Source organism: Hemiscyllium ocellatum, chromosome 49 (genome assembly GCF_020745735.1).
Source record: "Hemiscyllium ocellatum isolate sHemOce1 chromosome 49, sHemOce1.pat.X.cur, whole genome shotgun sequence".
Lineage (NCBI taxonomy): Eukaryota > Metazoa > Chordata > Chondrichthyes > Orectolobiformes > Hemiscylliidae > Hemiscyllium > Hemiscyllium ocellatum.
Window position 1 is genome coordinate 3,613,691 of NC_083449.1, and position 14,162 is coordinate 3,627,852.

The 14,162-nt window shown below is 44.6% G+C and overlaps 2 protein-coding genes across 2 annotated transcripts in view; one reads left to right on the forward strand and one right to left on the reverse strand.

Annotated features, from left to right (window-relative positions):
- Window positions 1–14,162, reverse strand: part of LOC132837378 (histone H4) — a 565,847-nt gene that overhangs the window by 530,270 nt on the left and 21,415 nt on the right. The gene's annotated exons all lie outside the window — the stretch shown is intronic.
- Window positions 1,566–14,162, forward strand: part of LOC132837285 (late histone H2B.L4-like) — a 28,781-nt gene continuing 16,184 nt past the window's right edge. The window contains exon 1 of the mRNA XM_060856959.1: window positions 1,566–1,722. Within this exon, the coding sequence (XP_060712942.1) occupies window positions 1,566–1,722 (157 nt within the window). The remainder of the gene's footprint in view (window positions 1,723–14,162) is intronic.

Sequence of the window (14,162 nt, forward strand, 5' to 3'; positions counted from 1 at the left end):
CTAAACAACTGAACGTTGATTCACAGCGGGTAAATCGAAACAACCACACCAATTTAAACATCTTAAAAGCTAATTCAGTGTACACCAATAAAAGGACAATCTCACCTTTATGATTAAATTACCCACAGCGTGGAGACAGGCCCTTCGGCCCAACAAGTCCACACCGACCCTCCGAAGAGCAACCCCACCCAGACCAATTCCCCTACATTTACCCCTGACTAATCCACCTAACACTACGGGCAATTTAGCATAGCCAATTCACCTAACCTGCACATCTTTGGACTGTGGGAGGAAACCGGAGCACCCAGAGGAAACCCACGCAGACACGGGGAGAATGTGCAAATTCCACACAGTCGTCCCTGGCGCTGTGAGGCAGCAGTGCTAACCACTGAGCCGCCCCTGGGATTTTTTTTATTACCCCCAGGTTGTAATTAGCCCGAAGACAATGTGGAATTGCCGCCTGAACTGTCTGTAACAGGCCGATGGAAGGAACAGGGCATGAAAACATCCGCAGGGACTCAGAATCAAAACTGAACAAAGTCACATTCCTGAACGGGTCAAGGAAATAAAAATACCACAATGTGTTACATTCGTGACTCGGTGGAGTCGCGAAGTGAAATAATCAGATAGAGATCAATAAACCCTCCCTATATGATACATTTGCCATTCATCGGTCTCCGCTCTCGTAAATCATGGCACGAGTGTGTATTTGAGTTATTCAAATCAATTAATATCTAAGGTAGGTCTGCGCTCGGCGCCGGGACAGGGAACATTGGGTCCGGGCTCAGCTCTTCCCTGAGAGATGTGGGTGACTCTGATAAGAGCCTTTGGGTTCAGATGGTTACATGTCACACTGACGGGTTCATTCTTTTGCTGCTGTCTTGGTCACTTTTGCTTTGCGCTTGGCCTTGCTTTTCGCTGATTTGCTGAGGGGTTTGGGGGCTTTAGGGCCCTTGGTCTTTTTCATCTTCTCACGGGAGTCCGTTTCTTTGGCGCTGTTTTGCTCACCGCTTTCTTTGGCGGTGCCGTCTTCTTGCCGCTCGCTTTCTTGACTGGGGATTTCTTAACTGTCGCTTTCCTGGCCGGGGATTTCTTCGCTGTCGCCTTCTTGGCCAGTGATTTCTTCACGGCCGGTTTCTTGGCGGCCGCTGATGTTCCCGCCTTCTTTCCCGCTTTTGCCTTGACTGGATTCTTAGGGAGTTTGAAGGAGCCGGAGACGCCCTGGCCCTTGACCAGAACAAGGGAGCCGTTCGCCAGGCACCTCCTGATACTCACCCTGATCTGTGCCTTTCGCTTTCCCACATCGATCCCGCTTCTCTCCAGCGCCTTCTTTACAGCGGACAGAGACGTCCCTTTGCGATCCTTGCTATCTCCGATAATCTTCAGAATCAGCTTGCCCAACTGGGGATCGGCTGTTTTGTTTTCCTGGGAGCCGTCGCCTTTTTCTTGTAAGCTTTAACTTTGCTGAGAGCGGAGGCTGGAGGAGCTGTTTCGGCGGCTGCACTGTCACTCATCGAGAACTCTGCGCTGAATCTCTCTCTGGATCAGTCTGAACTGGGTCAGCAATGAAGCTGCTGGCGGCGGCACTAAGGAACTTCATCGCAGCGAGCAAACGGTGCAGGAACAACCTGCCGTCAGCTCCCCTGTTCCTTCTACCTCTGTGTTTCTCTAACGGCCTAAACTCTCCGATTCCTACGAAATTCCGCATCTCCAGAGAACCAGGTTCGATCGCTCCTGACCCAGACAGGAGAAGGTTTGCGACTGAAAAGTTTTAACTCGAATAGATGGCTCCGCTGTCGAGTTAAACGCATTTTGCTGCCGCACAGACCGAGCTCTTTGAGCTGAGCGCTGACATTATCGGTACTTTTAGACTGAAATCTTGAAATCAACAAATACATTGTGTTAAATTCTATCTTTGAGGTCTCGTGGGGGAGCCGGGGAATAAGTTGAATTGAAAATGTTTTTGATTTTCACGAGAGACCCAGAAATATCATAATATTCGCGGACACACAAGCACAGTTACGTTCGACGAAACGTCCGCCCTTTTCGAACAACCTCTCTGACACAATATTCACACAGTCACACGCCATAAATATCATCAGATGTAAGTGTGGAAGGATAGAATGTCTCTCTCCCCTCTGCCTTTGCTGCGGTGTCCAGGGCGTTAGTTGTACTTTTTTCTCCTCAGTAACTGTTACACTCTCATCAGCTCTACTGTTTACATCCTCAAAGATGGCCAGTCGGTTTGTCAAGCTTAGAAGACAGAACAGTGTGCCCTGGAACAGGCCCTTCATGTCGATGCTATCAGATCCTGAAAACTATTTTGTCAAATGCTTCGCAATTGAAGCTTTCATTTCGATTTTTTTCCCTGAGGCTGACTGGTCTATAGTTCACAATTTTATATCTACCTCCCTTTTCGATTGGATTGCTTACATTAGCTCGCCCCCAATCTGTGTAAATATCGCAGAGCTTATAGAATCTTGGAACATGGTCATCATTGCATCTAGTATTACTCAGCCCACTACATTAAATACTCCGGGACGTAGGTGATCAAGAGCTGGTGTTTCCCAACCTTCAATCCAATCCATTGTCCCAACATCATTTCCCAAATAATACTGATTTGGTTCAGTTCTTCCATCTCACTAAACTCACCAATATCACTGCTCTTGTATGAACATTTGTGAACAGAGAACAAATAATATGTTAGCGATTTTTGAGACATTTTCGTTCCCCATTTTGAACTCCCCTCTTTAATGTTGTAAGTGGCATGTGGTGTTCTTTGCCAACCTACTTATGTTAATTTCTCTCTTTACATATTTATTAGTGTCTTAGCAGTATTTTAAATGATTTCCACAACATTACTCTTTTCTTCATTTGTTCTTTGTTAATTAAATCCCTTTTTTCAATCATTTGCTGAATCTGGATCTGTTTGCAGCCTTCGCATCTTGCTATATTTCTTCCCAAATTGTAGGCCTTTTCTTTGCACCAAAAACTATCTTAAATAGTCATTTCAAGTTTCACAACATTCTTTTTATAGGAGAGAGACCACAATTGCACATAATATTCCAAAAGTGGCATTACCAATGTTCTGTACACCCATAACATGTTCTCCTAAGTCAACTACTCAAAGCTCTCACCAGTAAAGGAAAACATATCAAATGCCGCCTTTGCTATCCAATCTAACTATAACTCCACTTCCAAGGAATAATGAACCTGCATTCAAAGGTCTCTTTGTTCAGCAACACTCACACACTGAATATTAAGGTCCTGTGGAGTCCTGCCCTGATTTGCCTTTCCAAATTGCAGCACCGCATTTTGATTTAAATTGAACTTAATATGCCACTCCTGGGTCCAGTGGCCCATCTGATCGAGATCCTGCTGTATTCTGAGGTAGGCTTCTTTGCTGTTTAGTACACCTACAATTTTTGTGTAATCTGCAAACTTACTAACAATACCTGGAACCTCACATCCAGCCGGTGCTGGACTGGGGTGGGCAAAGTTCAAAATGATACTCCACCAGGTTATAGTCCAAAAGGTTTATTTGGAAGTATAAGCTTTCTAAATACAGACACCTGATGGAGGAGCAGCACTTTGAAAGTTTGTACTTCTAAATAAACCTGTTGGAATAAAACCTGGTGTTCTGTCATTTTTTTAAACTAAAATTATTTATATAAATGATGAAAAGCAGTGGACTCAGCAGTGATCCTTGTAGCACATCACTTATCACGGGCCTCCAGTCTGAAAAGCATCCCTCCACCACCACCCTCTGTCTTCTACCTTCAAACAAGTTCTGTATCCAAATGGCTAGTTCTTCCTGTATTCCATGTGATCCAGTCTTGCTAACCAATTTCCCACGGGGAACTTTGTCTAACGCCTTACTGAAGGCCTTATAGATCACATCCACCACTTTGCCCTCATCAGTTCTCTTCCTTACCACTTTTAAAAAAAACTCAGTCGAGTTAGTGATACATGACTTCGCAAGCAGAAAGCCATGTTGACTACCCCTAATCAATCCTGGCCTTTCAAAAAGATGTAATCCTGTCTGTCACAATTTGGGCGGCACGGTGGCACAGTGGTTAGCACTGCTGCCTCACAGCACCAGAGACCTGGGTTCAATTCCCGACTCAGGCGACTGACTGTGTGGAGTTTGCACGTTCTCCCCGTGTCTGCGTGGGTTTCCTCCGGGTGCTCCGGTTTCCTCCCACAGTCACAAAGATGTGCGGGTCAGGTGAATTGGCCATGCTAAATTGCCCGTAGTGTTAGGTAAGGGGTAAATGTAAGGGTATGGGTGGGTTGCGCTTCGGCGGGTCGGTGTGGACTTGTTGGGCCGAAGGGCCTGTTTCCACACTGTAAGTCTAATAATCCCTTCAACTGCTTGCCTACTGTTGATGTTAAGCTCACTGTTCAGTAGTTCCATGACCTTTCCTTACCACCTTTCTTAAATAGTGGAAAAAGGAAAAATTTCAAAAATGAGGGTACAGAGACAGTATGTTCCTGTTTGGGTGAAAGGCATGATTGGTAGGTGTAGGAAGTGCTGCATAAGAAAAGAAATTGAGGTTTTGGTCTAAATAAGGAAGCATATGTTAGTTAAATACAGGAAAGGATGAGTGAATGCTTCGAAGAGTATAAAGGCAGTTGGGATATGCTTAAGAAGGAAATGAGGAGGGCAAAAAAGGGACATAACATAGCTTTGGCAAATAGTGTTAAGGAGAATTCAAATAGATTTTATAAATACGTGAAGGTCAAAGGGTAACCAGGAGCTCAAGAAAATGTCCCTGCCAATATAGTAGATCCCTTCCAATTCAGGTGTATTCCATCCTTTTCCTACAAGTCACATCTTCTCCAGAAGAGATTCCAATGAAACAAAAATTTGAACACCTCTCCCCCGCACCAGCTCCTGAGTTGAGCATTGCTCTGCTCTATCATCCTATTCCTACCCTCAGTCGCTTGTAGCAGCGGGAGTAATCTAGATATTACTACCGGAGAGGACCTTCTTTCTAAATTCTTGCCTCTCTTCCTTCGGAATCTCATCCTTTTCCCTTCTGTGTAGTTAGTTCCAATGTGTACCCCCCTTTGTGACTATCTTGCACTCTCTCCGAGATACCCTTGATCCTGACACCAGGGAGGCAACACATTGTTCTGATTTCATGCTATCGGCCAGAGAGACGCCTGTCTGTGCCGCTGACAAAGAGATGCGAGTTTTGTAATTTGTAAAAGGAGGACCTTCGAAATCGCCACTACTTCCATCTAAAATGACCAAGGCAGCTGATGTCAGGGAACACCGCCTTGAAGTCGGACAAGTTCCCCTTTAAATCACTCACCATGCTGACTTGGAAATAAAACCGCTTTCTTTCACTGTCACTGGATCAAGACCCTGGAACTCCGTGTTCATGGCATTGTGGGCAGCACATGGACAGCAGCTGTTCCAGAAGGTGGTTCAACACCGCCTTCTCAAAGGGATGGAGAATAAATGGTAGGCTCAGCCAGCGACATCCACGTTCCGGGAGTGAATAAACAAAAACAGCTGGAGTCTCTTGTTGTGGCATACAATATATCACAACGTTTCTGTCTGCAGCATACATGACACTAAAATCTGTTATCCACAACAAACTGAATCGAGTCCCTGTGATGTTATTGCACACCTGGTCTGACTATTGCACGGCCCTCCTGACCCAGAAATAAGCACTGACACTGTGATGCAAGACTCTCCCCATCAGTTATTTTCTGCCTTCGTAAGAATGGTCCACTTATTCCATCTCTTTGTATGTTACTTTGGGCAAGAAGTTAGTATTCATGGATGAGGGGTCAGCAGGATTAAATACCACAGTTAACATTTGATCAGACGTGATGTTATCGAATGGGGGAGCACCGGGGATGGGCCGAAAGACATCTAGCTTCTCCGCTCCCTGATCAGATTGTGAGAGAGCCCGCAGGGAGGAGTTATTAACATGACCCGGGAATGAGCTTCATTGGAGCTTCATAAAGGGGCAATTCCCAGCTTGAAACCTTCTCTGCCCTTTCCGCCACAGCCCCAGTTCATTTGATCAAACTGGGAGAAAAGGGAATTGGGGAAATGACCAATTAATGTTTGTTTCTGGGAATTTTTTGGAAAACATCGCATGCGTAATGCCTCATCGCATGTTCGCCTCCCCCAATGTTGATTGTTACTGACCTGAGGAGCGCATGCGTGAGGCCCTCCCCCAGCGCTGCCATTGAGGAGCATTTCGTCAGTGGGTGCAAGAGGCCGCAATAGAGAGATCAGCGCCCAGGGAAGCGAGGGAACAGCAGGCTCCTTCCAGCAGCACATCGGGATGGGAGCCTGGGACACAGAGGGAGCTCCGAGACCGGGATTGATTCGGCGTGAGTTCAGGGAGAACCGGGGACTGTTTGTAAGAGGCCGAACGGAGCAGGAACTGGTCTCGGAACTTGGAGTGAGCGGGCTGGGCAGAAGAGAGAGGCCTTTCTCGGGCTGTGTGTGGGCCTGCTGAGGGAGGCAGAGCGGGAGGAAGCTGCTGTGGGACATTCTTGGGGTTTTTAATCCCCTAAACACGGATGGAAATTCATTGTTTGGCTTCTGTTTCACGCTGTTTATTGCGAATAGACATTGAAATAAAGGACAATAGAAACAAATGTGATCATCCTATGTAGGATAAATATAGCAGGCACCCGATAAACGTATGTGAAATCGTGCCCAGTATTTGTTTTTCAACAGTTAATGTATTGGGAGCTGGACATTGAACTGTGTAATCATTCCATTTGTGGAGATGTCCATATGTTGGTGAGTTTATTTTATCCAAGTGAAATGTTTTAGAATTGGGGAAACAGAAAAAGACTGGAAAGAGCTCGGGGCTCGAATGGAACCAGGATCTGCACTGTTCACCTTGCCCTGTTTAAAAACAAAGAATTATAATTATCATGACCTGAATATTGCATTGATAATTTGATGTCTTACTACTCAGCTGCTGGTGATGTACAGGAGCGCTCTCTTTTGTCTTTCTCCAGGCAAATATTTGATGGATCAATCCAAGGGTGACCAGCTGCTTCCCACACCCAACAGGTATGTTCCCACTGTCAGAGAGGAGAAGGTCCTTTCCACAGTCAGAGTGGATTGAGTCAGACACACATTGAGCTCCATTTCCAGAAATACACATTCAATCCAAGAGTTAAACACAACTGACAATATGTAAATCTATATTATTTTGCCCTGTTCTCAGTGTTTACCACCTCAGTGACAGTAAATTCCATTATTCAAAGCCAATTATCATTCATAAGATTAGAAGCAGGTTAGACTGTATGCTTATAATAAATATACATTTATGAGCTGCATTAAATTAATTGTAGATTTAGCATTTTTTAAAAGTTATAATCAATTAGAACAAACCGATCATGGTGTTATATGGTTATAACAAATATATGAAGTGTATATTTGAGTGCAGATATAGAAGCAATGTTGGACATTTTGAGTAATTGAGCAGGACAAAATTATTCTTTTGATAAACAGTTGTCCTGTACAAAGACAATAATCAAACAATGTAAATTTCAAATGAACCTCTTGGTCTAGCTTTATCTACAGAAAATGCTTCTAGAGAGGATGCATAATGCTCATTCACATATGTACATACACATCTGTGTTTGTCTCTGTCTCTCTCATTCTCACTCTCAGCCTAGTGTTGATGTAAACATACTTTATGCATGCTCCCATTCTGGTTGAGTGCCTCAGTAATGCAGAAGCATTTCCATACTTTTTTAATGTATGAAACACTGATAAGACCTTAAAACCACCTCATAAAGTGTATCAGAACTGGAATCACACAGAGACATCCAGACAATGTTAGTGTGATCTCGACCAGTACCACTCTTTAAAGTGATACAGATTGGCAGCACAACAGAAAACTCACTCTCACTCAGCCAGTTAATGGTAAAAGGGAGAAATAAAATGCAATTTAGGCCCCCAACTACTTCCAGATATGGACGGTCATAAATTGACTGACCACATTAGTAATCGCTTCAGAAGAAGTTCATATTCGATGTTACATTATTGCAGTGCTCAGGAGCAACTGCCAAAGACTACTGCACACACAAAATGTAAAAAGAAAGCTGAGATTGAATACAATAAAATTCAGATTCTAGGCAAAGATAAATACTAAACCAACATTAATCCCTCAATCACACAGGTTTATCAAATATTGAACGGGTTTATCCTACACCCTGCTGAAAAAACACAACTAAACATAGAGAATGGCATCCATTTACTCAACTTGTCACTGTTGCACACAGAACAAAACTGGCACTTTAGGTATTCAAAGGCTAATAACTGCAGAACTAATCTCAAATTGGCATTTACACCGAGACACTGGCAGTGAGTGAATGAAGATTAGAATCCCAACAATTAGTGGAAACTAGTATGGAGAACAGATAATAGAATGTCCCAGTGCAGACACAACAGGCTGAATGGTTGTACCAATTCTGTGATAGAGTCATAAATCACAAAATGCATAAGAGATTAAGGCCCAATCTCAACACCCTAAACACTATTATCAGATTGAATCTCAGTCACATTTTTTTTCTAATTCATTCATGGGATGGGGGCATCAGTGACTTGGCCAGCATTTATTGCCCATCACTAACTACCCATGCAGCCACATTGATGTGGATCTGGAGTCACATGCTGGCCAGACGAGGGAAGGATGGCAGTTTCCTTCATTCAAGGACATGACTGAACCAGATGAGTTTTTCTGGCAATCAACAATAGATTCATGGACATCATTAGACTCTTAGAATATTAATGGCTGCCAGAGAATCGAGCAACTTTGATATATAAGAGTTGAACGTGACTGTAACTCATTGAGAACGTCACTCTCACAGTCACACAGCAGAAACTGACATGTTTAGATCAATTCCTAAATTCTCACATGGACACAGCAGAAATTGACATGTACACATCAAGTCCTAAACTCTCGTATGGACACAACCAAAACTGACAGACATTGATTGATATCTGCTCTCACAATATTCACATTGCGGCAACTAAAAGGGAGAGAACAATAATCATGCACACACACATATGACAGGTGCAGATTGAAAACTAGACTAATTCATTTGCATAGCAAAACCTGACAGGTACAGTATGATAAATGAATTTGCACATTTATAAACAAGAAGCTGATAGATACAGATTAATAACTGCACTCTTAGATGCACAGAGCAGAATCTGACAGGGACAGGTTGGTAAATTTCAGAGAAAGATTGATAACTACACTCTCATATTCATAAAGCAGAAACTGACAGGAATAGATTGATTATGCTCCCAATTTCACAATTGACTACACTTTGATAGCAACACTCTCATATTCACAGAGAAGAAACTGACAGGCAGAGATTGATAACAAAACAAAAATTAATGGAAAATTCACAGGTCTGGCAGTGTTTCAGGTCTAGTGACCGTTCCTCAGAACTGATGGTGGCCAGGAAAATGCATGCAATGTGGTCTCTTCTATGTTGAGGAAACTGAGTGTAGATTGGGTGTCAACAGCAGAGCACCTACATTCTGTCCAGACAAAAAGACCCTGAGCTTCCAGTTGCCTGCCACTTCAACACACCACCCTGTTCCCTGGCCAAGTTCTCTGTCTCAGGCTTGCTACAGTGCTCTAGTGAAGCTCAGTACAAGCTGGCAGAACAGCACCTCATTTTCTGCTTGGGATCTCGACAGCCTTCTGGACTCAATATTGAGTTCAACAACTACAGGGCTTAATCTCTCCCATATCATTACCCAAAAACCCACATATCCGGCTTTGTTAACATTTAGTCTGCTATTATACACTACCAATTGTTAGCCACTAACAGGCCCTATTAATAGGCTACTCACCCACTTAGTCTGACAGTTAGATTAGATTACTTGCATTGTGAAAACAGGCCCTTCGGCCCAACAAGTCCACACTGACCCTCTGAAGAGTAACCCACTCAGGCCCATTTCCCTACATTTACCCTTTCACCTAACACTACGGGCAATTTAGCATGGCCAATTCACCTAACCTGCACATTTTTGGACTGTGGGAGGAAACTGGAGTGCCCGGAGGAAACCCACGGAGACACAGGGAGAATGTGCAAACTCCACACAGACAATTGCCTGAGGTGAGAATTGAACCCGGGTCCCTGATTCTGTGAGGCAGTAGTGCTAAATACTGTGCCACTATGTCGCCCCACTCCTCTATCTGACTGATTGTTCTTCTCTTTCTTTGGACTCTATCTCCATCTGTCTTTTCTCGTCACTCTTCCACCCAGCCTATCTTCTGTATAAAAACTAATATTTTCCTACCTACCACCAGAAAATACAGAAGTTTGAATACATCACCCAACAAACTCAAGACAGCTTCTTTGCTGTCATCAGACTTTTGAATGGACTGTTCAAATTTTACGACGAAAGTGGGTACTGCAGATGCTGGAGATTAGTATCCAGATCAGGCAGCACCCGAGGAGCAGGAAAATTGACTTTTCAGACATTCCTGATGAATGGCTTTTGTCCGAAACGTCGATTTTCCTGCTCCTCAGATGCTGCCTGACCTGCTGTTCTTTTCCAGCACCACTCTAATCTCACTCAAGTTTTAATGTTAACCTCTCTCTCTTTGCAGCTTTAAAACTATATTGCGGATTCTGTTCTATTACCCTGATGCATTTTGTATGATATTATCTGCCTGTAAAGCACGCAAAACAATACTTTCCATTGTTTCTCAGTGCACGTGACAATAATAAATCAGATCAAATCAAATGGATAACTACAATCACACATTCATATAGCAGAATCTGAGAGGTACAGGTTGATAACTGCAGTCACACAAACTGACAGGAAAAGATGAATAAATACACTCAAACACTGACATTAGAGCCTGACAGGGAAAGATTGATAATTAAACTCTCACATTCACAAAGCAGAGACTGACAGCGACAGGTGAAAACTCAGCTCACACATTCACATAGTAGAAATTGAAGGATTGACAATTACACAAACATCTGCAAATGTGTTGCTGGTCAAAGCACAGCAGGTTAGGCAGCATCTCAGGAATAGAGAATTCGACGTTTCGAGCATAAGCCCTTCATCAGGAATAAGAGACAGAGAGCCAAGCCGGCTGAGATAAAAGGTAGGGAGGAGGGACTAGGGGGAGGGGCGATGGAGGTGGGATAGGTGGAAGGAGGTCAAGGTGAGGGTGATAGGCCGGAGTGGGGTGGGGGCGGAGAGGTCAGGAAGAGGATTGCAGGTTAGGAGGGCGGTGCTGAGTTGAGGGAACCGACTGAGACAAGGTGGGGGGAGGGGAAATGAGGAAGCTGGAGAAATCTGAATTCATACCTTGTGGTTGGAGGGTTCCCAGGCGGAAGATGAGGCGCTCCTCCTCCAGCCGTCGTGTAGTTGTGTTCTGCCGGTGGAGGAGTCCAAGGACCTGCATGTCCTCGGTGGAGTGGGAGGGGGAGTTAAAGTGTTGAGCCACGGGGTGATTGGGTTGGTTGGTTCGGGCGGCCCAGAGGTGTTCTCTGAAGCGTTCCGCAAGTAAGCGGCCTGTCTCACCAATATAGAGGAGGCCACATCGGGTGCAGCGGATGCAATAGATGATGTGTGTGGAGGTACAGGTGAACTTGTGGCGGATATGGAAGGATCCCTTGGGGCCTTGGAGGGAAGTGAGTGTGGAGGTGTGGGCGCAAGTTTTACATTTCCTGCGGTTGCAGGGGAAGGTGCCGGGGGTGGAGGTTGGGTTGGTGGGGGGTGTGGATCTGACGAGGGAGTCACGAAGGGAGTGGTCTTTGCGGAATGCTGATCGGGGAGGGGAGGGAAATATATCCTTGGTGGTGGGGTCCGTTTGGAGGTGGCGGAAATGGCGACGGATAATATGTTGTATGCGCAGGTTGGTGGGGTGGTAGGTGAGAACCAGTGGGGTTCTGTCTTGGTGGCGGTTGGAGGAGCGGGGCTCAAGGGCGGAGGAGCGGGAAGTGGAGGAGATGCGGTGGAGGGCATCGTCGATCACGTCTGGGGGGAATCTGCGGTCCTTGAAGAAGGAGGCCATCTGGGTTGTGCGGTGCGGTGTGGCCTCCTCTATATTGGTGAGACAGGCCGCTTACTTGCGGAACGCTTCAGAGAACACCTCTGGGCCGCCCGAACCAACCAACCCAATCACCCCGTGGCTCAACACTTTAACTCCCCCTCCCACTCCACCGAGGACATGCAGGTCCTTGGACTCCTCCACCGGCAGAACACAACTACACGACGGCTGGAGGAGGAGCGCCTCATCTTCCGCCTGGGAACCCTCCAACCACAAGGTATGAATTCAGATTTCTCCAGCTTCCTCATTTCCCCTCCCCCCACCTTGTCTCAGTCGGTTCCCTCAACTCAGCACCGCCCTCCTAACCTGCAATCCTCTTCCTGACCTCTCCGCCCCCACCCCACTCCGGCCTATCACCCTCACCTTGACCTCCTTCCACCTATCCCACCTCCATCGCCCCTCCCCCTAGTCCCTCCTCCCTACCTTTTATCTCAGCCGGCTTGGCTCTCTGTCTCTTATTCCTGATGAAGGGCTTATGCTCGAAACGTCGAATTCTCTATTCCTGAGATGCTGCCTAACCTGCTGTGCTTTGACCAGCAACACATTTGCAGCTGTGATCTCCAGCATCTGCAGACCTCATTTTTTACTCGAAGATAATTACACAAACATATTCACCAAGCAGAAACTGACAGCTACAGATTGATAACTATATTTATGTATTTACACAGCAGAGTCTGAAAGATACAGATTGACAGTTACACTCACTTTGACAAAGAGGAAAATGACAGGTAGCAAATGATAACTGTACTCCCACATTCACATCACTGAAACTGACAGCTACAGTTTGATTAATACACCCACATTCACAGAGCAGAAGCTGATGGGTCCTGCTCAATAACTGTATTTTCTTTGACAGGAAAGCAACTGACAGGGACCCATTAGTATCTATACTTCATGTTGACATAGTAAGAACAGATTGACAATGACACTCTGGTGTCAAATAGCAAAGCCTAACTGGGACTGTTTGATAATTGCACTCACATACTGATATCGCTTAAACTAACAGATAGAGGTGAATATCTGCATTTTCACAGATTAAACTGATGGGTTTAAATTGATGACTGCATTTAATATTCATACAGCAGAAACTGACAGGTAGAGACTAATCGAAATTCACGTTCTCATAGCTGAAACTGACACATTCAGGTTGATATCTACATTCTCAGAGATACAGGAAAAACTATTAGGGACGGATTGGTAAAGCAAACACACATGTTCGCAGGACAGAAACTGACAGGTATATATAGATAACTAAGCTCACATATCCGCATCAGACAAACACATAGGGACTGATCATATTTATTTAAAATGTATGAAATGTATTTATGAACCAGTCCCTGGCAGTTTCCTCCATGTGGATACACAAGTTCAGTTACTAATCTGCACCTGTCGGTTAATGCTATGTGAATATATGAGTGTAGTTATGAGTCTGTCCCTATTTGTCTCTGTGGTGAGAAAGTGTAAATATATTTACCAGACAGTGACAGAAACAGATTGATAACTGTATTCACTCGCATATTTGCACAGATTATTATGGATTGATAATTACAGTTTGACAATTCCACTCAGATATTCACAGAGCAGCATGTAACAGGTTCATCTTGATAATTGTCTTCACACATTCGCTGAGCAGGAACAGACAGCTATGGATAGATAAGGAAACTTTCATATCCAGACACGCACTTGCATTAGATTATCCATTTGTAGAGGAGTTGGTTAGAATCTGGTTCTCAGCGAATTAGTACAGATTTTTTTGATTCAGTCACCAAAGAGCAGCTAAGGCCAAGAATAGAATCAGCCCTCTGGTCCTGGTGGAATTGCTTACTTGAAGGAAGAACAGCAAATGATTATTAAATTATTCCATTGATTTAATGTTGATTTACAGATGATGTCTCTTCTGTCTCCCTCCAGACAATTACTTGAAGGACCAAGACAGTGTAATACGTCCTTGATACAAATCCAAGTGTGATCAGTTCCTTATAACAAACAGCAGGTATGTTACTGCAGTCAGACTGAAGAACCTCCTTTCCACAGTCACAGAGCAGATTGAATTAACGCACATTGACTCAATTTCCA